The following is a 26540-nucleotide window of genomic DNA, read 5'->3' as shown; positions in this document are numbered from 1 at the left end:
CTACCTAATCCGTCCGTTCCCTCGGGGCGGGCCCAGATCAGACTTGAGGTCGGGACTGAGCGCGCTCCATCCCGTCTCCCGACACCGCTGCATAACGGGACACGAGCTAGGACCCTGAGAACACACGTCTGCCGCAGACCACACCCCCGCCAGGAGACGGTCCACCCAGCTCTGGAGCTCCGCCCCCGTCAGTGATGCGTTAAACTCCGCCTCCTCCACCTGTCCTAGGTGCACGGGGAGGTTGAGGATGGGGTTGAGGCCGTGGAAACTCTGCTCCATGTAGGAGTTATGGACCGGGCCGTTGTGGAACTTCACTGTGTCTTCTAGAGAGGGGAGGGAGGGAGGTAAGGGGGGAGAAGGGGGGGAGGGAGGTAAGGAGGAGGAGGGGGGAAGGGGGGGGGGAGGTAAGGAGGGGATAATCTATTTAAATTCCATCTAGGAGTTACAGGATAGGCCTTTGTGTCAAACAATGAGCTAGAAAATAAGATAATTTATGTAATAATGTTTATATCAATGTTCTAGTATTGTTATTTATTAAATGAAGATTAAATCAGGTCGAGTGTTAACCAGCATTAACCAGCGTTGGCAGACATCCACATAGCAGATGTTCTGGAGGTGTAACTGTGAGAGGCTGTGTGTCACAGACTCTTTCTTACTATCCCTAGGTGACATATCGGTGACAGAAAGCGCTAATGAAATAATTAGCATTGATGTTGTTGCTAATGCCTGTCATTCAAAAGCGAGCCAACATGCGCAGCTGTGAATGCGTTTACTGTGAGTGTGTGTGTGTGTTGTGTGTGTGTTGTGTGTGTGTGTTTGTGTGTTCCAGGTGATGTACAGTGCATTCAGAAAGTATTCAGACCTCTTGACTTTTTCCACATTTTGTTACTCTAAAAATGATTAAATATTTTTTTCCCCTCATCAATCTGCACACAATACCCCACAATGACAAAGCAAAAACTGTTTTATTTTTTATTTTAGCTATTTATTAAAAAGAAAAAACAGAAATCACATTTACATAAGAATTCAGACTCTTTACTTAGTACTTTGTTGAAGCACCTTTGGCAGCGATTACAGCAGTCTTCTTGGGTATGACACTACAAGCTTGGCACACCTGTATTTGGGGAGTTTCTCTCATTCTTCTCTGCAGATCCTCTCCTGCATTGTCTTGGCTGTGTGCTTAGGGCCGTTGTCCTGTTGGAAGGTGAACCTTCGCCCCAGTCTGAGGTCCTGAGAGCTCTGGAGCAGGTTTTCATCAATAATCTTTCTGTACTTTGCGCCGTTCATCTTTGCCTCGATCCTGACTAGTCTCCCAGTCCCTGCCACTGAAAAACATCCGCACAGCATGATGCTGCCACCACCATGCTTCACCGTAGGGATGGTGCCAGGTTTCCTCCAGATGTGATGCTTGGCATTCAGTTCAATCTTGGTTTCATCAGACCAGAGAATCTTGTTTCTCATGGTCTGAGAGTCTTTAGGTGCCTTTTGGCAAACTCCAAGCGGGCTGTCATGTGCCTTTTACTGAGGAATGGCTTCCATCTGGCCACTCTACCATAAAGGCTTGATTGGTGGAGTGCTGCAGAGATGTTTGTCCTTCTGGAAGGTTCTCCCATCTCCACAGAGGAACTCTAGAGCTCTGTCAGAGTGACCATCGGGTTCTTGGTCACCTCCCTGACCATGGCCCTTCTCCCCCGATTGCTCAGTTTGGCCGGGCGGCCAGCTCTAGGAAGAGTCTTGGTGGTTTCAAACTTCTTCCATTTAAGAATGATGGAGGCCACTGTGTTCTTGGGGACCTTCAATGCTGCAGAAATGTTTTGGTACCCTTCCCCAGATCTGTGCCTCGACACAATCCTGTTTCGGAGCTCTACGGAAAATTCCCTCGACCTCATGGCTTGGTTTTTGCTCTGACACTGTCAACTGTGGGACCTTATATAGACAGGTGTGTGCCTTTCCAAATCATGTCCAATCAATTGAATTTACCACATGTGGACTCCAATCAAGTTGTAGAAACATCTCAAGGATGATCACTGTAAACAGGATGCACCTGAGCTCAATTTCGAGTCTCATAGCAAAGGGTCTGAATACTTATGTAAATAAGGTATTTCAGTTTTTAAAATTTGTAATACATTTGCAAACATTTCTAAAAACCTGTTTTTGTTTTGTCATTATGGGGTATTGAGTGTAGATTGATTAGGAAAAAAAAGTTTACTTAATCCATTTTAGAATAAGGCTGTAACGTAACAAAATGTGGAAAAAGTCAAGGGGTCTGAATACTTTCCCGAATGCACTGTATGTAGGGGAGGTGTCCAGGTTCTAGTGATCAGTCCAGTGTCAGTCCTAGAGGTGAAGTTGAGAATTCCACTGGACTCCACACACCTACTGTACCCACACATCATGGACATTTCCCCACAGCACCTTTATTCAGACAGAGGTGTGTGTGTGTGGATTAATATGTGACTGGGTGCTATATCTCTCTATAGGCCTTGTGTTGACAGCAGAGGCAGAGAATGCCTTTTAGCGCTATGATTGTGTGTGTGGGTGTGGGTGTGTGTGTGCGTGTGCGCGTTTGTGTGTCCAAGTGCTTAGCTGTGTGTGTGTGTGTGTGTTTACCCTGGCGTATAGGTTGCTGGTCGTGGTACTCCAGGGGTGAAACCACAAAGCTGGTGGAGGCTAGTAGGTTCCAGTGATGCAGAACGCGTAGCGTCCACACACCAGGTCGTAACGGGAGGGTTAACGGGGGCCGGTAGTGTGTGTATTCTGCCCCGCCGTCCACCAGGATGTCGTACGTGGCGGCTATGACGTTGGTGGGGTCCACCCAGACGACGGTTACCGTGACGTTCTGCCCCCGGCCCCAGCGTTGCATGGCAACAGGCTCCTCCATGGGGCCCAGGAGGCTTCCGAAGTTCCTGAAGATTCTCTCTTTGGCGTCCCAGTCTGTACCCACCTGAGAGTAGGAGGGGTGGGTTGGGAGGAGCAGGGGAGGGAGGGAGGGGGACAGAGAAAGATATATATATATATATATATATATATATATATATATATAGATCAATAAACAGAGGATTGATTTGAATGAATATGGAGATACTGTAGATTGAAGAAGTGAGAGAAGGGAAGGATTTACAGCAGGCTAACCAGGTGGAAACTAAGTCCCCTGAATGACACCCTGTGCACTACTTAATTTTTTTAAACGATTTGCCTGTTAACAAATGGTAATCTTAATGAGTATTTCAGCTATAACGTGACAGGACACATCCAGTACCACATGTCATCCCTAGGGGGCAGCAGCAACCTGCCAATAAAGACACTTAACAACTCTAGTAACTCAGAGCCTGTTTCAGCATGGACAGAACCACGTCTCTCTCTCTCTCTCTCCCAGGTACCAAAGCCTGTTTCAGCATGGACAGAACCACCGTCTCTCTCTCTCTCTCCCAGGTACCAAAGCCTGTTTCAGCATGGACAGAACCACGTCTCCTTCTCTCTCTCCCAGGTACCAAAGCCTGTTTCAGCATGGACAGAACCACCGTCTCTCTCTCTCTCTCCCAGGTACCAAAGCCTGTTTCAGCATGGACAGAACGACCATCTATCTGTCTCCCAGGTACCAGGGATCAGGGATGCTAGAGGCTGCAGATGTTTGCAGAAGGTTACATTTAAAGTGTGAATGTGTGTGTGTGCGGGCGTGGGTGTCTCACCTCTGCAAACTGTAGTCTGTTGAGTGTTTTCGTTGTCAGGGCCAGGGTGAAGTGGTTGCTATGGGTGACCCAAGTCTCTAGGGTCTCTATCTGGCTGTTTGCTAGGTTACTAGCGTATTGACGAACCAGGTAGCCTTGGAACACGTCTGACAGGAAGTACAGGTGGACAGACACCGGGTGGCCCCTGGAGATATACCTGGGAAACCCCAAATATATACATACACAGTACAGTTACACACAAATACCCACACAACCAAATATCCACAGATATCCACCCAAATGTACACAGACATCCACCCAAATGTACACAGACATCCACCCAAATGTACACAGACATCCACCCAAATGTACGCAGACACAGTCATGTTCACTTGATGGTACTCAAACACACGTCAGAGCTAACGAGGCTGAAGTGACAGGAGCTTGTGAGGAACAGAGAGATCCCTCTACTCTCAACCCCCCCCCCCCCCTCTATGTTTAAGATTTCTATGTTTATGTTCTAGGTATTGTATTTCTATGTTTGGCCAGGTGTGATTCCCAATCAGAGACAGCTGTCGCTCGTTGTCTCTGATTGGGGATCATACTTAAGTAGCCTGTTTGCCTACCTTGGTTGTGGGATCTTGTTCCGTGTTTAGGCTTGTATGTGTATAGCCTGAGGACTTCACGTTACGCTGGTTCTTGTTTTGTTTATGTTTATTGAGTTTAATAAACATGTTCGCATACCACGCTGCACCTTGGTCTGACCCGTCTCTCAACGATCGTGACACAAATATCCACAGACATCCACCCAAATATCCACAGACATCTGTAGTGGAATTTTACTGTTGTCTTTCTGCTTACAGTGTCACACACTTATCATACATGTTTGACCTGTTGCATACTTAGAAAAGCGCCTGTTGTAGACAGACAGGGTGTCTGAGGTTTGTTCTCACAAGGAGAGTGGAAATATTGTCTGAACACCCAGACTCTGTGGTTGCCAGGTGTTCTCTTCCTCTGCAGCCGGTCTCTGGGAGCAAACGCTTCGCTGAGAAAGGATGCACTTGGCTATCTTTGTGTAACCCGTAGCGATAGTATAAATATGCTGAGGGGGAAATGCCTTGTCGGAGCTTCTGACTAACCTCCGCATGAAGTGCTGTTTGTCTGTAATCTCTCCGCTGGCGTGAATAAACATAAATTACTTTAAAGCTTGACTTTGGGGTCCTTAGTGGTAATTTCCACGACACATCCACCCAAATGTACGCAGACACCCACCCAAATGTACGCAGACACAGTCATGTTCACTTCATGGTACTCAAACACTCGTCAGAGCTAACTAGGCTGGAGTCACAGGAGCTTGTGAGGAACAGAGAGATCACTCTACTCTCACCCCTCACCGCCCCCCCCCACACACACCCAACCAGCAACAAGTGTGTCCTTGTGCCTGTGTACACACTGCACCCAAAACCTACACACACAGTCATCCCCACTACTTATATGACTGGAAAAAGCCAGTCTGAGAGACTGAGGCCTGTTTGTCTAAATGTAACAAGTTAATCTCCATATTTGATTTGGACCTCTTGCAACATACACACACACACGCACCTACACAGACAGACAGACAGACAGACAGAAAGGCAGACATACAGACAGAGAGAGAGCGAGAGATATTTCTCTGCACTTTAGGCTGCATTTACATAGACAGCCCAATTCAGATATCCTTTCCACTAATTGGTCTTTTGACCGATCACATCTGATCTTTTCACAATCTGATCTGATTGGTCAAAAGACCAATTAGTGGAAAAGAATATCTGAATTGGGCTACCTGTGTAAACGCAGCCATAGAGGCTGCATCCCAAATAGCACCCTATTCCATACTGTAGTACACTACTTTTGACCAGAGCCCATAGGGAATAGGGTGCTATTTGGGATGCGGGCAATGATCCCTAGATAACACCTAGCTCCTACCCTGGTAATGATGAGATCTGGTTTCCTCTGCTAGATAACACCTACAGTGAGGGAAAAAAGTATTTGATCCCCTGCTGATTTTGTACGTTTGCCCACTGGCAAATAAATGATCAGTCTATAATGTTAATGGTAGGTTTATTTGAACAGTGAGAGACAGAATAACAACAACAAAATCCAGAACAACGCATGTCAAAAATTTTATAAATTGATTTGCATTTTAATGAGGGAAATAAGTATTTGACCCCCTCTCAATCAGAAAGATTTCTGGCTCCCAGGTGTATTTTATACAGGTAACGAGCTGAGATTAGGAGCACACTCTTAAAGGGAATGCTCCTAATCTCAGTTTGTTACCTGTATAAAAGACACCTGTCCACAGAAGCAATCAATCAATCAGATTCCAAACTCTCCACCATGGCCAAGACCAAAGAGCTCTCCAAGGATGTCAGGGACAAGATTGTAGACCTACACAAGGCTGGAATGGGCTACAAGACCATCGCCAAGCAGCTTAGTGAGAAGGTGACAACAGTTGGTGCGATTATTCGCAAATGGAAGAAACACATAAGACTGTCAATCTCCCTCGGCCTGGGGCTCCATGCAAGATCTCACCTCGTGGAGTTGCAATGATCATGAGAACGGTGAGGAATCAGCCCAGAACTACACGGGAGGATCTTGTCAATGATCTCAAGGCAGCTGGGACCATAGTCACCAAGAAAACAATTGGTAACACACTACGCCGTGAAGGACTGAAATCCTGCAGCGCCCGCAAGGTCCCCCTGCTCAAGAAAGCACATATACAGGCCCGTCTGAAGTTTGCCAATGAACATCTGAATGATTCAGAGGAGAACTGGGTGAAAGTGTTGTGGTCAGATGAGACCAAAATCGAGCTCTTTGGCATCAACTCAACTCGCCGTGTTTGGAGGAGGAGGAATGCTGCCTATGACCCCAAGAACACCATCCCCACCGTCAAACATGGAGGTGGAAACATTATGCTTTGGGGGTGTTTTCCTGCTAAGGGGACAGGACAACTTCACCGCATCAAAGGGACGATGGACGGGTCCATGTACCGTCAAATATTGGGTGAGAACCTCCTTCCCTCAGTCAGGGCATTGAAAATGTGTCGTGGATGGGTATTCCAGCATGACAATGACCCAAAACACACGGCCAAGGCAACAAAGGAGTGGCTCAAGAAGAAGCACATTAAGGTCCTGGAGTGGCCTAGCCATTCTCCAGACCTTAATCCCATAGAACATCTGTGGAGGGAGCTAAAGGTTCGAGTTGCCAAACGTCAGCCTCGAAACCTTAATGACTTGGAGAAGATCTGCAAAGAGGAGTGGAACAAAATCCCTCCTGAGATGTGTGCAAACCTGGTGGCCAACTACAAGAAACGTCTGACCTCTGTGATTGCCAACAAGGGTTTTGCAACCAAGTACTAAGTCATGTTTTGCAGAGGGGTCAAATTGCAACCAAGTACTAAGTCATGTTTTGCAGAGGGGTCAAATACTTATTTCCCTCATTAAAATGCAAATCAATTCATAACATTTTTGACATGCGTTTTTCTTGATTTTGTTGTTGTTATTCTGTCTCTCACTGTTCAAATAAACCTACTATTAAAATTATAGACTGATCATGTCTTTGTCAGTGGGCAAACGTAAAAAATCAGCAGGGGATCAAATACTTTTTTCCCTCACTGTAGCTCCTACCCTGGTAATGATGAGATCTGGTTTCCTCTGCTAGATAACACCTAGCTCCTACCCTGGTAATGATGAGATCTGGTTTCCTCTGCTAGATAACACCTAGCTCCTACCCTGGCAATGATGAGATCTGGTTTCCTCTGCTAGATAACACCTAGCTCCTACTCTGGTAATGATGAGATCTGGTTTCCTCTGCTAGATAACACCTAGCTCCTACCCTGGTAATGATGAGATCTGGTTTCCTCTGAGTAGCTGGAGGACTGAAGTGTCAGAGCAGAGCAGAGGTGTCAGGACCCGGTGCGAGAAACAGTCACTAATAATTGTCAGAACCCAGAAGATGAGGCAGACACAGCAGTACTAGAGATGGTGGTTTAATAAAGAACAAAATCCTCAGGCAAAGAAACTAAATCCACAATGTCCAAAAATAAAGCCAAGAGGCACAAAGAGGAAAACCTCCAAAAAACAAAGAAACTCCAAAAAGTGGTAAAAATCCCACCAGAGAAATATCCATATAACACAAGGCTTGGGCTGGGGCTGGGTGCTAACTACAAACACTGAGCAAGGAACTGAGGAACACACAGGGTTTAAATACTAACAAGGGAATGACCTACAGGTGCAAACAATAATTAGATCAAGAAAAAACAAAAAGGTACAAAAAAAGGTGCAATGGGGACATCTAGTGACCAAAACCCGAACAGTCATGGCCAAAACCTGACAGAATCCCCCTCCTAGGAACGGCTCCTGACGTTCCTACCAGCCTTCTCAGGGTGGAGGGCCCTGAACTGACGAATGAGGTCAGGGTCCAGTATGTCCTTGGCAGGAACCCAGGAGCGCTCCTCGGGACCGTAGCCTTCCCAGTCCACCAGATACTGCCAGGACCGCTGCACCCGGCGGGAATCCAGTATCCGGTGGACGGTATAAGCCGACTGGCCACCGATGACACGGGGCGGAGGGGGAGGTCTGCCTGCCGGAATAAGGGGAGAAAAAACAACAGGTTTTAATAAAGAAATGTGAAATGTTGGATTGATCTTAAGGGATCTGGGTAAGTGCAGGCGAAAAGTAACGGGATTGACTCTCCTGGCAATCTTAAAGGGACCGATGAACCTCTGGGACAGCTTGCGAGACTCCACCCGTAGCGGTAGGTTCTTAGTTGAGAGCCATACTCTCTGGCCGGGGTACAGGGTAGGACCGGGACGGCGACCTCTGTTGGCTTGTCGTTGGTACTGCTGAGAGGAACGCAGAAGATTAAGACGTGCCTTCTTCCACGTAAGCCGACAGCGTCTGATGAACCTCGAGGCTGAAGGCACTCTGACTTCTGCCTCCTGGTCCGGGAACAATAGAGGTGCATAGCCAAACTGACACTCATGCGGGGACATACCAGTGGAGGAGGAGCACAAGGTGTTGTGCGCGTACTCGGCCCAAACAATGAAGGATGACCAAGTGGACGGGTTGTTGGAAACCATGCATCTGAGGGTGGTTTCCAGCTCCTGATTCATCCTCTCAGTTTGGCCATTGGACTCCGGATGGTACCCGGAAGATAAACTGGCCGTGGCCCCTATGAGTTGGCAGAAGGCCTTCCAAAACCTTGAGGCGAACTGGGGACCTCTGTCGGAAACCATATCTTGCGGGATCCCAAAGACTCGGAACACATGGTTAATCACCAACTCAGCTGTTTCCTTGGCAGAAGGTAATTTGGTCAAAGGAACAAACCTGGCCGCCTTAGAAAACCTGTCGATGATGACTAGGATCGTAGTATTACCATGGGACGGAGGAAGGCCAGTAATAAAGTCCAATGAGATATGGGACCAGGGTCGGTGGGGAATAGATAGAGGGTGAAGGAGTCCTTGAGGGCGAAGGTGAGAAGATTTGCCCTGGCAGCACACGGAACAGGCCTTGATGAAAGTGGCAACGTCTTCCTTCATGGTGGGCCACCAGAACTTACGCTGGATGAACTCCAAGGTGCGGCCTATGCCCGGGTGACAGGTGAGGCGAGAGGAGTGCCCCCACCGAAGGACTTGGGACCTTGCTGCCTTGGGAACAAACAACCGATTAGCAGGACCTCCACCAGGGCCCGGTTCGATGGCTTGAGCTTGTTTCACGGTATCCTCCACTTGCCACGAGATCGGAGCCACGATCTTAGCGGCCGGAAGGACAGTCATGTCAGTATCTTCTCGAATGGCAGGAGAGTAGATTCGTGACAAGGCGTCCGGTTTGAGATTCTTCGACCCGGGTCTATAGGTGAGGATAAACTGAAATCGGCTGAAGAAAAGAGACCATCGAGCTTGTCTGGCGTTCAGCCGCTTCGCCTGCTGGATATACTCCAGATTCTTGTGGTCCGTAAGCACTTGAAACGGTTGAGAAGCCCCCTCGAGCCAGTGTCTCCATTCCTTCAATGCCATCTTAACCGCTAGGAGTTCACGGTCCCCCACATCGTAATTCCTCTCGGCCGGGGTAAGCCGGTGAGAGAAGAAGGCGCAAGGATGAAGCTTCTTGTCTTCACCCCTCTGAGACAGGACAGCTCCAACCCCAACCTCTGATGCGTCTACCTCCACCACAAAAGGTTCCTCCGCCGTGGGTAGTGTCAGGATGGGAGCAGAGAGGATGCGCTGCTTGAGTCCTTGGAAGGCCGTCTCAGCTTCTCTTCCCCACAGAAACCTTGTGTTGCCACCCTTGGTTACCGCCGAGAGAGGGGCTGCCACCGAGCTGAAGTTCTTGATGAACTTGCGGTAAAAGTTGGTGAAGCCCAGGAAACGTTGAACTTCCTTAACGGACTTGGGGGTGGGCCAATCCGCTACCGCCTCTACCTTCTTGGGGTCCATCTGGACTCGTCCGGGTTCCACTATAAATCCCAGGAATTGTACTCGAGAGGAATGGAATTCACACTTCTCCGGCTTAACGTACAAATGGCTGTCTAGGAGGCGTTTGAGCACTTGTCTGACATGCTTAGTGTGTTCTTGAAGGGAGCTCGAAAAGATGAGGATGTCATCCAAGTACACAAACACGAAGATGTTAAGCATATCCCTAAGCACATCGTTTATGAGCGCTTGGAACACAGCCGGAGCGTTGGTCAGGCCGAAGGGCATCACCGAGTATTCGTAGTGACCAGTAGGCGTGTTGAAAGCGGTCTTCCACTCGTCCCCGGGTTTGATCCGCACAAGATGGTATGCGTTCCGCAGGTCAAGCTTAGTGAAGACAACTGCTTCCTGGAGCAGCTCAAAGGCTGTGGCCATAAGAGGTAGCGGGTAGCGGTTACGGACGGTTATGGCATTGAGTCCCCGGTAGTCGATGCAAGGTCGTAATCCGCCGTCTTTCTTGGCCACAAAGAAAAACCCTGCTCCCGCCGGCGAGGTAGATGGACGCATGAGGCCTGCTGTCAGAGCGTCCTTGATGTAGGTATCCATAGCAGCTCGTTCGGGAGGAGAAAGGGAAAAGATCCGACCCCTGGGAGGGCAGGTCCCCGGCAACAGGTCGATGGTGCAATCGTAAGGTCTATGGGGTGGTAGTTTGGTGGCCCTCTGTTTGCTAAATACCAGTTTGAGGTCATGGTAACACTCGGGAACTCGGGACAAGTCGATGGATTCTAGAGACTCGGAAGGAGAACTCTGGGAACTCGGGAAGATACAAGTGGCTTGGCACGTGGGACCCCACTGCTTGATAGTGCCCACAGACCAGTCGATGTTAGGGTTATGGCTGTGAAGCCAGGGATAGCCAAGGACGAGAGGAAACTCGGAACAGGCGATCAGATGAAAGTTCATCACTTCCTTGTGTTGGGAAACTGAAAGTCGTAAGGGGGTAGTGGCACGAGTGACAAGTCCAGATCCCAAAGGACTTCTATCCAACGTAGTAACCCTTATGGGGTCACTTAGAGGTTCAGAAGGAACGCCATTCTCCTTCGCCCAGATCCCATCCATGAAGTTACCTGCGGCTCCAGAGTCTACCAAGGCTTGAAGAGAAACCTCGTGGTCGTCCCAGGAAAGGGTAACAGGAATGAGCAGGCGGGAGTTGGATGGATGGGAGGAGGTTATGTTTCCCGTTACAGTCCTCCCAGGCCTGCACGGGAGAGTGCGTTTCCCTGGAGCCCGGGACACGTGGAGCGGAAATGACCCGGTTTGCCGCAATATAGACAGCATCGCTCCCTCATCCGGCGGTCTCTCTCAGCCTGGGAGATGCGTCCAACCTGCATGGGTTCTGGTGGAGCCAGCGAGGATAAAGGTGGAGACTCGGAGTTGGAACCGATAGGAACTAGGGTGAGCGGTCTATGGTTTTGTTCTCTCTCTCTCAGACGCTGGTCTATGCGTGAAGCCAACTTGATAAGGGACTCGAGGTTGTCCGGTGGTTCCCGAGTGGCCAGTTCATCTTGGATGGTGTCAGAAAGACCCTTCAAAAAACACACTGTGAGCGCCTCGTCGTTCCAGCCACTTGCTGCTGCCACAGTGCGGAACTGGATGGCATAGTCCGTCACGCTGCGCCGACCTTGGCGGAGAGTCAGGAGCTGTTTGGCTGAGTCAGGGCCGTTGGTAGGACCTTGAAACACTCGCTTGAATTCTTCAGCAAAGGTAGAGTAGCTGGCACAGCAGGGACTTTGGGCATCCCACACAGCAGTAGCCCAGGCTAGAGCCTTTTCCGACAGCAGGGTGATGATATATGCTATCTTGGACCGGTCGGTGGGAAACGACGATGGTTGCAGCTCAAAGGAGAGAGAACATTGGGTGAAAAACCCCTTACAAACACTTGGGTCCCCTGAGAACCGTTGAGGAGGCGGCAGACGAGGTTCCGCCAGGGGATTAACTGCCAGGAGCCCTTGAATCGGATGAACTGGAGCAGAAGCGGTTGCCGGGGAAAGTCGATCCGAAATCTGCTTTATGGAAGTCAGCATCTCTGACAGAAGTTGAGAATGTCTAGCCATTAAGGCCTCTTGCTGAACCAGAGCAGCTTCGTGGCGTTGGACAGTCCCCTCATGGTGGGACAGCATGGAAAAAAAATCCTGGGTACTGGCTGCCTCTGGGTTCATAATAATGGCTCAGTGTTTCTGTCAGGACCCGGTGCGAGAAACAGTCACTAATAATTGTCAGAACCCAGAAGATGAGGCAGACACAGCAGTACTAGAGATGGTGGTTTAATAAAGAACAAAATCCTCAGGCAAAGAAACTAAATCCACAATGTCCAAAAATAAAGCCAAGAGGCACAAAGAGGAAAACCTCCAAAAAACAAAGAAACTCCAAAAAGTGGTAAAAATCCCACCAGAGAAATATCCATATAACACAAGGCTTGGGCTGGGGCTGGGTGCTAACTACAAACACTGAGCAAGGAACTGAGGAACACACAGGGTTTAAATACTAACAAGGGAATGACCTACAGGTGCAAACAATAATTAGATCAAGAAAAAACAAAAAGGTACAAAAAAAGGTGCAATGGGGACATCTAGTGACCAAAACCCGAACAGTCATGGCCAAAACCTGACAAGAGGTGGTCAAATACCACACAGAAAAACATGTTGATGATGGAAAAAACAAGTGGCTATTTAAACTCTGTGGTCAGGAGATGCTGCACATTATGAGGGTGGAAAGTTTGCATTTTATTTAAGGGGCTAGGGTTTGATTCTGGACAGGGCCTAGAGTTTAGGGGCTAGGGGTTGATTCTGGACAGGGTCTAGGGTTAAAGGTCGCTGGTTCTAATCCCCATGCAGGACCAGGATGAAGAAACACTGGTTTAGGCCCTTGTGGAGATCTGAGAGGATTTTGATAGGTACAGTGCCTTCAGAAAGTATTCATACCCTTTGACTTATTCCACATTTTATGTTACAGCCTGAATTCAAAATGTATTTTAAAAACTAAAACATTTCTCACACATCTACACACAATAACCTATAATGACAAAGTGAAAACGGGTTTTTAGAAATATTTGCAAATGTCTTGAAAATGAAATGCAAAAATGCCTCATTTACATAAGTATTCACACCCCTGAGTCAATACTTTGTAGAATCACCTTTGGCAGCGATTACAGCTATGAGTCTTTCTGGGTAAGTCTCTAAGAGCTTTCCACACCTCGATTGTGCAATATTTGCCCATTATTATTTTCAAAATTCTTCAAGCTCTGTCAAATTGGTTGTTGATCATTGCTAGACAACCATGTTCTGGTTTTTCCATAGATTCTTAAGTAGATTTAAGTCAAAACTGTAACTCAACCATTCAGGAACATTCACTGTCTTCTTGGTAAGCAACTCCAGTGTAGATTTGTTCTTGTGTTTTAGGTTATTGTCCTGTTGAAAGGTGAATTTGTCTCCCAGTGTCTGTTGGAAAGCAGACTGAACCAGGTTTTCCTCTAGGATTTTGCCTGTGCTTAGCTCTATTCCATTTCTTTTTATCCTAAAAAACTCCCTAGTCCTTGCCGATGACAAGCATTCCCATAACATGATGAAGAGTGGTACTCAGTGATGTGTTGTGTTGGATTTGCCACAAACATAGCGCTTTGTATTCAGGACATAAAGTTAATTTCTTTGCCACATTATTTGCAGTTTTACTTCAGTGCCTTATTGCAAACAGGTTGCATGTTTTAGAATTTTTTTGTCAATTAGGTTAGTATTGTGGTGTAGCTACAATGTTGATCCATCCTCAGTTTTCTCCTATTACAACCATTAAACTCTGTAACTGTTTTAAAGTCACCATTGGTCTCATGGTGAAATCCCTGAGCGATTTCCTTCCTCTCCGGCAACTGAGTTTGGAAGGGCGCCTGCATCTTTGTAGTGACTGGGTGTATTGACACACCATCCAAAGTGTAATTAATAACTTCACCATGCTCAAAGGGATATTCAATGTCTGCTTTTTTTTTTTTTTTTTACCCATCTACCAATAGGTGCCCTTCATTGTGAGGCATTGGAAAACCTCCCTGGTCTTAGTGGTTGAATCTGTGTTTGAAATTCACTGCTCGACTGAGGGATCTTACAGATAATTGTATGTGTGGGGTACAGAGATCAAATCAAATCAAATTGTATTTGTCACATGAGCCGAATACAACAGGTGTAGACCTTACCGTGAAATGCTTACTTACAAGCCCTTAACCAACAATGGGGTGTTGTGTGTGGGACAGTGAGTGAGACAAAAATCTCAATTTCAACCATTTAAAAATTCAGGCTGTAACACAACAAAATTGTGAAAAAGTCAAGGAGTGTGAATACTTTCTGAAGGTACTGTATCTATTCACCTAGTTTCCTCTGAGTTCCTGGAGGACTGAAGTGTCACGATCAGTTATTGTTATTGTATGTAGGACAGTGACAAAAAAATCTCAATTTTAAATTCAGGCTGTAACACAACAAAAATGTGGAAAACGTCAAGTTGTGTGAATACTTTCTAAAGGCACCGTATAATACATTGTCTTCAGACAGGTGTATTATTTGAACGTGACAGTGCAGACGGCTGTAAGACAGTGAGGTATAACAAGCAATGTGGTGATATTTTCCACCTTTCCCTCTGATAGGCTAGATGGGATTTTATTTCATATTACTAAACCTGTCCAAACATTCTCCGCTCTGTACAAGTGTCTAGGGAGTAGGGGTTGTTTTTGGACAGGGCCCTATCCAATCCTTTTTGTTCTAACCAGTGTGTACAGGGTGGTGTTAGGGGTTGGTTTGGAATTGAGGAGTTATTCACACACACACACACACACACACACACACACACACACACACACACACGCGCCTACACATCCACACCTTCCGGACTGACCTGCAGCTGTCGTCGTCGGCGTGGCCCTGCAGTGACATGGAGGCCCGTGATAGGCCCATGCGTGTGAAGGCGTGGTAGTGAGTGAGCTGGCTGTCTGATAGGCTGACTACGCTGTCCGTCTCATCATACACATTCTCCCAGTACGACTGGAGCCCTGGGGTGTCCTGGAGGACAGGGAGCAGTGTTATAGTAGAACCCTGGGGTGTCCTGGAGGACAGGGAGCAGTGTTATAGTAGAACCCTGGGTTGTCCTGGAGGACAGGGAGCAGTGTTATAGTAGAACCCTGGGGTGTCCTGGAGGAGAGGAAGCAGTGTTATAGTAGAACCCTGGGGTGTCCTGGAGGAGAGGAAGCAGTGTTATAGTAGAACCCTGGGGTGTCCTGGAGGAGAGGAAGCAGTGTTATAGTAGAACCCTGGGGTGTCCTGCAGGAAAGGGAGCAGTGTTATAGTAGAACCCTGGGGTGTCCTGGAGGAGAGGGAGCAGTGTTATAGTAGAACCCTGGGGTGTCCTGCAGGAGAGGGAGCAGTGTTATAGTAGAACCCTGGGGTGTCCTGGAGGACAGGGAGCAGTGTTATAGTAGAACCATGGGGTGTCCTGGAGGAGAGGGAGCAGTGTTATAGTAGAACCCTGGGGTGTCCTGCAGGAGAGGGAGCAGTGTTATAGTACAACCCTGGGGTGTCCTGCAGGAGAGGGAGCAGTGTTATAGTAGAACCCTGGGGTGTCCTGCAGGAGAGGGAGCGGTGTTATAGTAGAACCCTGGGGTGTCCCGGAGGAGAGGAAGCAGTGTTATAGTAGAACCCTGGGGTGTCCTGCAGGAGAGGGAGCAGTGTTATAGTAGAACCCTGGGGTGTCCTGGAGGACAGGGAGCAGTGTTATAGTAGAACCCTGGGGTGTCCCGGAGGAGAGGAAGCAGTGTTATAGTAGAACCCTGGGGTGTCCTGGAGGAGAGGAAGCAGTGTTATAGTAGAACCCTGGGGTGTCCTGGAGGAGAGGAAGCAGTGTTATAGTATTAACCTGGGGTGTCCTGGAGGAGAGGGAGCAGTGTTATAGTATAACCCTGGGGTGTCCTGGAGGAGAGGAAGCAGTGTTATAGTAGAACCCTGGGGTGTCCTGGAGGAGAGGAAGCAGTGTTATAGTAGAACGCTGGGGTGTCCTGGAGGACAGGGAGCAGTGTGTGTGCTCTGTGTGTGTGTACGCTGTGTGTTCCACCCACCTGCGGATAAGGGCCAAATAGGAAGCTGTCCAGCTGGGTAACAATCTCCTGGTTCACGCTAGCCTCAAACTTACGGGCGAAAAACGTAGGCCTGGACGTTTGCTGTGGAGGAAGGAGGGAGAGAGACAGAACGAGAGAGTGAAAGAGATAGACGGGGAGGGAGAGAGAGAGAGAGAGAGTATACGTTTATTTATGTACATGTGTATGTGATACTGTCTGATGTGGGGGGTGTGGTGGGTACAGATGGTCACGGGTTGATGATGTCACGATGTCATGACTAGGGCTTATCTGCCATAAATACATAGATCATAAATGACTGTCAAATATCTGTCAGCTTTGATTCAGCTGCTATGATGATTGTAATGATTGTTGCAATCTACCATGAGAAGCTTTTGTTGTAGTTCATATACACTGAATGGACAAAACATTAAGATCACCTTCCTAATAATGAGTTGCACCCCCACAGTTCTCAAGTTGGCTGGATGTCCTTTGGGTGGTGGACCATTCTTGATACACACGGGAAACTGTTGAGCGTGAAAAACCCAGCAGCGTTGCAGTTCTTGACATACTCAAACTATTGAATCTATATCATAAAAACAACTATAGATTCTATACCATAAAAACAACTACAGTGAGGGAAAAAGTATTTGATCCCCTGCTGATTTTGTACGTTTGCCCACTGACAAAGACATGATCAGTCTATAATTTTAATGGTAGGTTTATTTGAACAGTGAGAGACAGAATAACAACAAAAAAATCCAGAAAAACGCATGTCAAAAATGTTATAAATTGATTTGCATTTTAATGAGGGAAATAAGTATTTGACCCCTCTGCAAAACATGACTTAGTACTTGGTGGCAAAACCCTGGTTGGCAATCACAGAGGTCAGACGTTTCTTGTAGTTGGTCACCAGGTTTGCACACATCTCAGGAGGGATTTTGTCCCACTCCTCTTTGCAGATCTTCTCCAAGTCATTAAGGTTTTGAGGCTGACGTTTGGCAACTCGAACCTTCAGCTCCCTCCACAGATTTTCTATGGGATTAAGGTCTGGAGACTGGCTAGGCCACTCCAGGACCTTAATGTGCTTCTTCTTGAGCCACTCCTTTGTTCCCTTGGCCGTGTGTTTTGGGTCATTGTCATGCTGGAATACCCATCCACGACACATTTTCAATGCCCTGGCTGAGGGAAGGAGGTTCTCACCCAATATTTGACGGTACATGGCCCTGTCCATCGTCCCTTTCATGCGGTGAAATTGTCCTGTCCCCTTAGCAGAAAAACACACCCAAAGCATAATGTTTCCACCTCCATGTTTGACTGTGGGGATAGTGTTCTTGGGGTCATAGGCAGCATTCCTCCTCCTCCAAACACGGCGAGTTGAGTTGATGCCAAAGAGCTCGATTTTGGTCTCATCTGACCACAACACTTTCACCCAGTTCTCCTCTGAATCATTCAGATGTTCATTGGCAAACTTCAGACGGGCCTGTATATGTGCTTTCTTGAGCAGGGGGACCTTGCGGGCGCTGCAGGATTTCAGTCCTTCACGGCGTAGTGTGTTACCAATTGTTTTCTTGGTGACTATGGTCCCAGCTGCCTTGAGATCATTGACAAGATCCTCCCATGTAGTTCTGGGCTGATTCCTCACCGTTCTCATGATCATTGCAACTCCACGAGGTGAGATCTTGCATGGAGCCCCAGGCCGAGGGAGATTGACAGGTATTTTGTGTTTCTTCCATTTGCGAATAATCGCACCAACTGTTGTCACCTTCTCACCAAGCTGCTTGGCGATGGTCTTGTAGCCCATTCCAGCCTTGTGTAGGTCTACAATCTTGTCCCTGACATCCTTGAAGAGCTCTTTGGTCTTGGCCATGGTGGAGAGTTTGGAATCTGATTGATTGATTGCTTCTGTGGACAGGTGTCTTTTATACAGGTAACAAACTGAGATTAGGAGCACTCCCTTTAAGAGCTCCTAATCTCAGCTCGTTACCTGTATAAAAGACACCTGGGAGCCAGAAATCTTTCTGATTGAGAGGGGGTCAAATACTTATTTCCCTCATTAAAATACAAATCAATTTATAACAGTTTTGACATGCGTTTTTCTGGATTTTTTTGTTGTTATTCTGTCTCTCACTGTTCAAATAAACCTACCATTAAAATTATAGACTGATCATTTCTTTGTCAATAGGCAAACGTACAAAATCAGCAGGGGATCAAATACTTTTTTCCCTCACTGTATATCATCTTTACCATAAAAAAACATGTAAATACTAAACCACTACTACTACTACTACTACTACTACTACTACTACTACTACTACTACTACTACTACTACTACTACTACTACTACTACTGCAATTAACTTTATGTTGACTTTCAGCAAACACATTGGACCTTATATATTAAACGTTATATCAAGTAAAATGAAAAAGGTTAGGTTATATAAAGGTTATATAAAGGCTATATAAAGGTTATTTAAAGGTTATATAAAGGTTCTATAACTGTTTATAACTGTATATAACTGTATATAACTGTGTAGAACTGTTTAGAACTGTTTAGAATTGTTTAGAACTGTTTAGAACTGTATAGCCCTGTATCTATTCATCTAGTTGGGGCCCATGGTTGGGGCCCATGCGGCGCACCATTGGCCCAGCGTCGTCCAGGGTATGGGAGGGAATGGCTCAGATGTAGCTCAGTTGGTAGAGCATGGCATTTGCAATGCCAGGGTTGTGGGTTCGATTCCCACGGGGGGCCAGTATAAAAAAATTAAATAATGTATGCACTCACTAACTGTAAGTCGCTCTGGATAAGAGCGTCTGCTAAATGACTAAAATGTAAATGTAAATGTAGTTCCCTCTGAGTTGCTGGAGGACTGAAGTGTCAGAGCAGAGTTAGCTGATGTGGTAAAGTACCACACATGAAAAGATGATGCTGATGGAAAGACCCGTGTAGCTCAGTTGGTAGAGCATGGCGCTTGCAACGCCAGGGTTGTGGGTTTGTTTCCCAGGGGGGCCAGTATGAATAAAAAAATGTATACACTCACTAACTGTAAGTCGCTCTGGATAAGAGCGTCTGCTAAATGACTAAAATGTAAAAATGTGTTAAGAGAATTTCTATCTCTAATTCAACCTAAGCTTGAATCATTACCAGAGGTTGTAAGGCTCTTGTTTTAATCATAAATGATTCAAGGTCCACAACCAACAAGAATGATCTGTCTTTTTATTCATGGAGAGCTCTACATTTTTTTACATTTTTTAGTCATTTAGCAGACGCTCTTATCCAGAGCGACTTACAGGAGCAATTAGGGTTAAGTGCCTTGCTCAAGGGCACATCGACAGATTTTTCACCTAGTCGGCTCGGGGATTAGAACCAGCGACCTTTCGGTTACTGGCACAACGCTCTTACCCACTAAGCTACCTGCCGCCCCATTATGTACTGCATACTGGTAAATTAAGTGATCTTATCTATGGGAAGGCAATGGCAGCCCATGGTAACATCATTTGGAACTCTAAGAAGGAAGAACAGTTTATGTTGTTGCTCTCTTCCCAAACAGTCTTAGCTTTTTATACATATATCAGGGATGTTACCCAAATGGTAGAGAGTAAAGAGGGATATGACATTGGTCGTGATTTAAAGATGATGAGGGTTTTTTTGGGTGGGCTATTAGAGATAACTGGGTTAATCACGAACATAGAGGTTTTTATTCTTTGTTGCTAGGCAGAAGACTTAGGTGACCTAAATATGGACTTGTCATGTCCAACAATCAGTCTTCAGGTCAAGCCCGGGAGAGCCGGGGTAGAACAGAGTTTGAACTAAACATAAGTGTTTTTACAAGATAAGAGATTGATTGATTGGATTACTAATTGATTCTGAACTGAATGAAAGTCGAATTTAGCCGCCATAAAGACAAAGGAAGTGGGAGGAACAATAAAGAAGCAAAAGACAATCTCAAAAATGAAAGGCATGGCAATTGGTTGATAAATTACCTAAGGGAATGTTTAGGTAGGTGGTAATATTGACACATGAGCAGAACTATGTGTCAAGAGGGGGGAAGAGGCTAATTGTAGGATTAAATAATATATACGAAGGAGAGGACAAAATACTTGAAAAAAAAAAACAATTTTAGATACAGTCTAGAAAGAGAATGTAGTCAGAAATTGTTATATTAATCTGAACATGTGTGAAGATAGTTTATTAACCACACGTATGTCAGAGGTTTTGTGCCCCACAGGTGAACTAAAGGAGAAGGTGACCCACTCTATCTAACCAGGTGACTGGTGAGCATCCAGTCCCTAAAAGAAGGGAAACTGGAAGCAGGCCTGTTGGGAAGGGCCCTATCAGGTTATATTGGTCACCGCCTTTGCCATTAGAATAGCAGAGAGAGGAACCTGGGTCCATGTTACCCACTGCAAGAGGTAAGACCACATACAAGCACCACTGAAACACACACAGAGTTGGAGAGCAGAACTAGACCAATAGGGTCCGGGGATCACCTCTGTCAACAAAGATCTCCTACCCCGACCTATCATCACTGTAGTGTGTTCTTAGGGTGTGAGTATGGGGTGGTACCAAGCAGAAGGACTAAAGGCAGGAGAGGGTTGGCGGTTTTTGGGAATATGGGTGACCCTGAGTTGCATCATAGTCTCGGCAATAGTCTTGGTATGTCAAGATCCACCATGGCCTTACCATTATTAAGAAATAAAAGGGTAGCGACCCGACATACTGACCGTCAAGGACGAGTGATCTACAAAATAGGAGTCAGAGAAGGGTGGGGAGTAAGATTCAAAATTAGGATTAGGGATCTTATCAGGACGGATAAGCAAGCAACGTGGGATTATAAGATCCCATTGTATTTATGTTCAGCTCCCTCGGCGGATTGTTCCTGGGCTCAGGTATTTAGACATACTGGGGGACGGAGATATGAGACGGGGGGGGGGGGGGGGGGGGGGGGGCTGGATGTCCAGATGGAGGATAAGAAGGTATAACGACATCCCCACGGAGATGGTAGTAACAATAGTAAAGGTCACTAAAGAGGACATGAAAATAACTTACTGGGCTTGCGCGGACGAATACGGATGGGATACTTGTCTAAGATTACATTTGATGGAGTCAAAAGATATGGAGGGCACAGGTACTGTCATTGATCCACTAACAGCAATAGACCGAGTAGATCAGTCAAGGGATGACGGAGTCAATTCGACTAACCCGTCCACTATGAAAGATTTTCTCCTCCAAGAATGGAACCAGGGGGAAGTGGAGGGGGTCCCTGATGAGAATATCTGGTTAAAGTGGATGAAGTACACCGCCAGGGCCTTGGGGGAGACCAATTGTTATGCATGCTCCATTGGGCGACCGACAATGTTGACCGCCCCAATGCCAAAGGCAATGTTTCCCTGTGTATTAGACCTGGGGTCCAATCAAAAAGAGCCCAATTGCACAGGGATTGGGCTGGCAAAATTGACATACTCGGCCAGCCCACCTAGATTCACTTTAACTCCTGGCGAATACCAGTGTTACAGACATAGAAATGGCACCCGTAACTTGGGTGATTTTGATGGCTGTAAAGAGATAATTAATGTGACTGATTTAGATAAGGAAGGGAGGGGAAAAATTAGGAACCTTACCATCCCTCTGACTGATGTGTGGTGGGCATGCACTAACAAAGGGAGCATTCGACAGACATTACCAGAAAGATGGGTGGGTACTTGTGCACCAGTATTGTTGGTCCAAACCTGTAAGAATTAGTCATCAAAGACCAGTGACAGGAAGAATAATCAGGAGGAGGAGAAACATAGGTCAGGAAGGAAATAGCCCAATTTGGATAGATGGTATAGGCATCCCCAGGGGTGTTCCAGACTAATACAAAGCTATGAATCAAATATGGGAGGGTTTTACCACAACATTTTTCTGGTGGGTGACAATAAACAAAAATATGGATTGGATAAATTATATCTATTACAACCAACAACGATTTATTGACCAGACTAGAGATGCAGTAAAGGGGATCTCCGAGCGATTATCCGCCATCCCGCTCATAACTTAGTAGAGGTTGGTTCTAGATCAGGCAGAAAGGGCCGGTGTCTATAGAATGATAAACCATTGTTGCACATTTATCCCTAACAACACCACACTGGATGGGACAGTCACCAGAGCTCTTACAGAATTAACTGCACTAAGTGAAGAATGAACTGAGAACTCAGAAGTTAGTACATCGTGGATAGGGTGGTTTGAGGAAATATTTGGTAAATGGAAAACCATAGCAGCCACCATCTTAGGAGCGGTCAGTGTTTGTATGGGTATTCTTGTATTATGTGGTTGTTGTCTTGTTCCCTGTGTCCGAGGATTGGGGAGTCAGGCGTTGGTGAAATGCAGTATCTAAACAATGATGAGAGATGGACTGACTCCGGACTCTGACCAGGGGAATGTGAAAAACGATCCTCCAGGCTTGGTGGATGACGAGGATTTGGACCCTGAAAGACCGCAATTGGATGAAATGTTTATTAGTTCTGACGTGATCTCTGAGATTAATCATGCTTGTAAAATACATTTATCCTGAATGTGAAGACCTTTAGTCAAAGGGGTGGATTGTTAGATTAATTTGTATTTTAAGAATAATGACTAAAGGATTTCACCCCAAATACAGTATAAATGTGTAAACTGTGTTACAATTATCAACCCACTAACAGAGGGGGGGGGGGGGGCGGGACTAAACATTCCAGGGTGAAGGAGAAAGGTGGAAACTGTTTAAGAAAGCCTCCTAAAGGTGGGCGGAGCAAAGTGCCTTTGTGTGTCAAGAGGTATAAAACAGGAGTGTATGGGTTTTGGCGCCAGAGCTCTCCATGAATAAAAAGACAGATCATTCTTGTTGGTTGTGGACCTTGAATAATTTATGATTAAAACTAGAGCCTTACAACCTCTGGTAATGATTCAAGCTTAGGTTGAATTAGAGATAGAAATTATCTTAACAAATGTAAAGAGGTGTTTTTTTACTTTGTGGTCTGAAGATTTTGCATCTTCTTATCCTAATAATCTTGACCTGCTTACACCCGCAAAACATGCAGTACTGCTTCCATATACCTTAGATTCATACAAACCAACATGTAAATCAACAACTTTGTCTACTACTAATAATTAATACTATTACATCAACTGCTAATACTACTACTAATGTTACTGTTACTACTACTACTACTACTACTACTGCTATAATTTAACAGCGAACACATTGGACCTTATACATTACAGTACATCACGGTATATCAAATCAAATCAAATCAAATCAAATTGTATTGGTCACATGCGCCGAATACAACAGGTGCAGACATTACAGTGAAATGCTTACTTACAGCCCTTAACCAACAGTGCATTTATTTTTAACAAAAAAAGTAAAAATAAAACAACAACAAAAAAAGTGTTGAGAAAAAAAAGAGCAGAAGTAAAATAAGGTTACATGGTTACATAAAGAAATAGATTTATAGTGACATTTTCATAGTGCAAATTAATTGTGCAAAGTGTAAACATTACCATCAACCTAATTTTAGTCTTGCAGAGTGATTGAATATTGTCGTGGTTTGAGATCTTCACAGAGTGTGAGCTAACGTTAGCTAATGCTCAATCACCTCAGCAGCTTACTGTCTCTCCGACTGACTGACCGGCTCCCTCTGAGACCATTCATTTTTTCATTTGACTCATTTAGCAGACGCTCTTATCCAGAGCGACTTACAGGAGCAATTAGGGTTAAATGCCTTGCTCAAGGGCACATTGACAGATTGTTCACCTAGTCGGCTCGAGGATTCGAACCAGCGGTTACTGGTCCAATGATCTTAACCGCTAGGCTACCTTCCACCAACAATGCTTCCTTCAGTCAGGAGGGAGCTTCCTCCATCAATGCTTCCTCCGTTCTGAATACTATCTGATCTGTTTCAACTCCCAGATTACCATCTGTCCATCAGCTCCCATCCTGACTGACTGACTTGCAGAATGTTTTATTGTTTTTTGTTCAAATGGCTTGTATGTGCTGCAATTAAGCTTTTAGCTGCCGAGTACGGCCTACATGAATGAATTAATGAATGAATGAATGGATGGATGAATAAATGAAATGTTCGCATCGCATAAAGAGTGAAACAATTTAAAGGTAAAAATCTATACATAATAGTAAATAAGTTTATCCAAACAATAATTATATCGCTAGAGCAGTAAAATAATATATACACATACATACACACTGTATATATACACATACAGTAACAGGACTGCCATTTCTGAGGCTGGTAACTCTAATGAACTTATCCTCTGCAGCAGAGGTAACTCTGGGTCTTCCATTCCTGTGGCGGTCCTCATGAGAGCCAGTTTCATCATAGCGCTTGATGGTTTTGCGACTGCACTTGAAGATACTTTCAAAGTTCTTGAAATTCTCCAGATTGACTGACCTTCATGTCTTAAAGTAATGATGGACTGTCGTTTCTCTTTGCTTATTTGTGCTGTTCTTACCATAATATAGACTTGGTCTTTTACCAAATAGGGCTTTCTTCTGTATACCCCCCCCCCCCCCCCCCCCTACATTGTCACAACACAACTGATTGGCTTAAACACATTAAGAAGGAAAGAAATTTCACAAATTAACTTTTAAGAAGGCACACCTGTTAATTGAAATGCATTCCAGGTGACTACCTCATGAAGCTGGTTGAGAGAATGCCAAGAGTGTGCAAAGCTGTCATCAAGGCAAAGGGTGGCTATTTGAAGAATCTCAAATATAAAATATATTTGGATTTGTTTAACACTTTTTTGGTTACTACATGATTCCATATGGGTTATTTCATAGTTTTGATGTCTTCACTATTATTCCACAATATAGAAAATAGTAAAAATAAAGAAAAACCCTTGAATGAGTAGGTGTTCTAAAACTTCTGACTGGTACTGTACATACATACACATACATACATACATACATACATACATACATACATACATACATACATACATACATACATACATACATACATACATACATACATACATACATACATACATACATACATACACACATACATACATACCTACACATACACACACATACATACATACATACATACATACATACATACATACATACATACATACATACATACATACATACATACATACACAACATATACAGATAAATAAGTACAGAAAAAAGAAACCGAAGGCATTTGAACCCAGTCTGGCATAAAGAGAAGATTCATATAGGAGACAAGCCTATACACAATTTATATACACACGTGCCATTTACCACATAGAAGCTAAATATCTTAATAATTTAATTACAGGTAGCCCTGTATCTTTTATTCCAGGCTTTATCTAAATATTCCGTAAATGGAAATACACAATGGACAAAAAAACATTTCAGATTCTCCTCATCGCTCAGCCACATCATGCCAGGGTATATCTGGTGTGCTTTCTGGAATAAGAGCTAGCGTATATAGTGGTAGAAAGGGCAATAGAGGATAAAATGAGTTTCATTCTCTATTTCTTCGAGGTCAAAATAGTTACATAGTCTTTCATCTTCCATTTCACCACAATACCGACCTGTTTCAATACACAGAGGCAATATCCCTGATCTTACCTGTGCACATAGCGATCGCTTGCTTTCAGGTAGGTTATACATAATATATCTCTCACACACAAATTCACCCTTAATCAAACAAAATATTTTCAATTTGGGTTTAGGATTAATCTCCTCCACCCATTTTTTCCCCATATTGCATCAACAGTTGTTTTTTAAATAATATCTATGTCTCCCTTACTTTGGTTTTCGTACAGATGTTCACAGTCAGACTGTTGGACAAGGTCAGACATTTCAGTTGACCAGGCTCCCCCTATGGATAGATCCCATTGAAAAACTTCACTAGCTGTACATGTAATAATAATAAAAACCAGTTAACCTAAATCTGGCTAGCACTGTGAATCTAACTAATAACTCACTGTACAGCTGATGTGGAGGACGTGGGTAGAAGAACCACAACAAACCTTCTTTCCATAATGTTTATTGTACATGGAACATCAATGTGGTGCTGACTGGTGATTGGCCCACGCTACTGCCAATCACCCCACACAGTAGGCGGGATATAAAATCAACAGAATGCAGTACCAACTACCACACTGGAGAGAGAGAGAGAGAGAGAGAGAGAGAGAGAGAGAGAGAATCTATGTGCACGTGTACCTGTGGCACGGTCTGATGTGAGGGGGTGTGGTGGGCGTAGCTGCACTCAGCTGGGAGGTTCAGGGTTAAAGACGAGCTCACTGTCC

General features: G+C 45.3%; 1 protein-coding gene across 1 annotated transcript; it reads right to left on the bottom strand.

Moving 5' to 3' along the window:
* Window positions 1-25899, bottom strand: LOC311140224 (xylosyltransferase 1-like; the record flags this gene model as incomplete). Its single annotated transcript, XM_084175177.1, has 6 exons — window positions 1-323; window positions 2611-2944; window positions 3690-3885; window positions 15046-15209; window positions 16259-16360; window positions 25858-25899. The coding sequence occupies 6 exons, from the start codon at window positions 25897-25899 to the stop codon at window positions 1-3; spliced, it is 1161 nt and encodes a 386-aa protein (XP_084031303.1).
* Window positions 25900-26540: the final 641 nt, after the last annotated feature.

Source organism: Coregonus lavaretus (genome assembly GCF_964263955.1).
Source record: "Coregonus lavaretus genome assembly, chromosome: 2".
NCBI lineage: Eukaryota > Metazoa > Chordata > Actinopteri > Salmoniformes > Salmonidae > Coregonus > Coregonus lavaretus.
The sequence above is the reverse complement of the archived record's forward strand: the minus strand, read 5'-3'. Positions and strand labels throughout refer to the sequence as shown.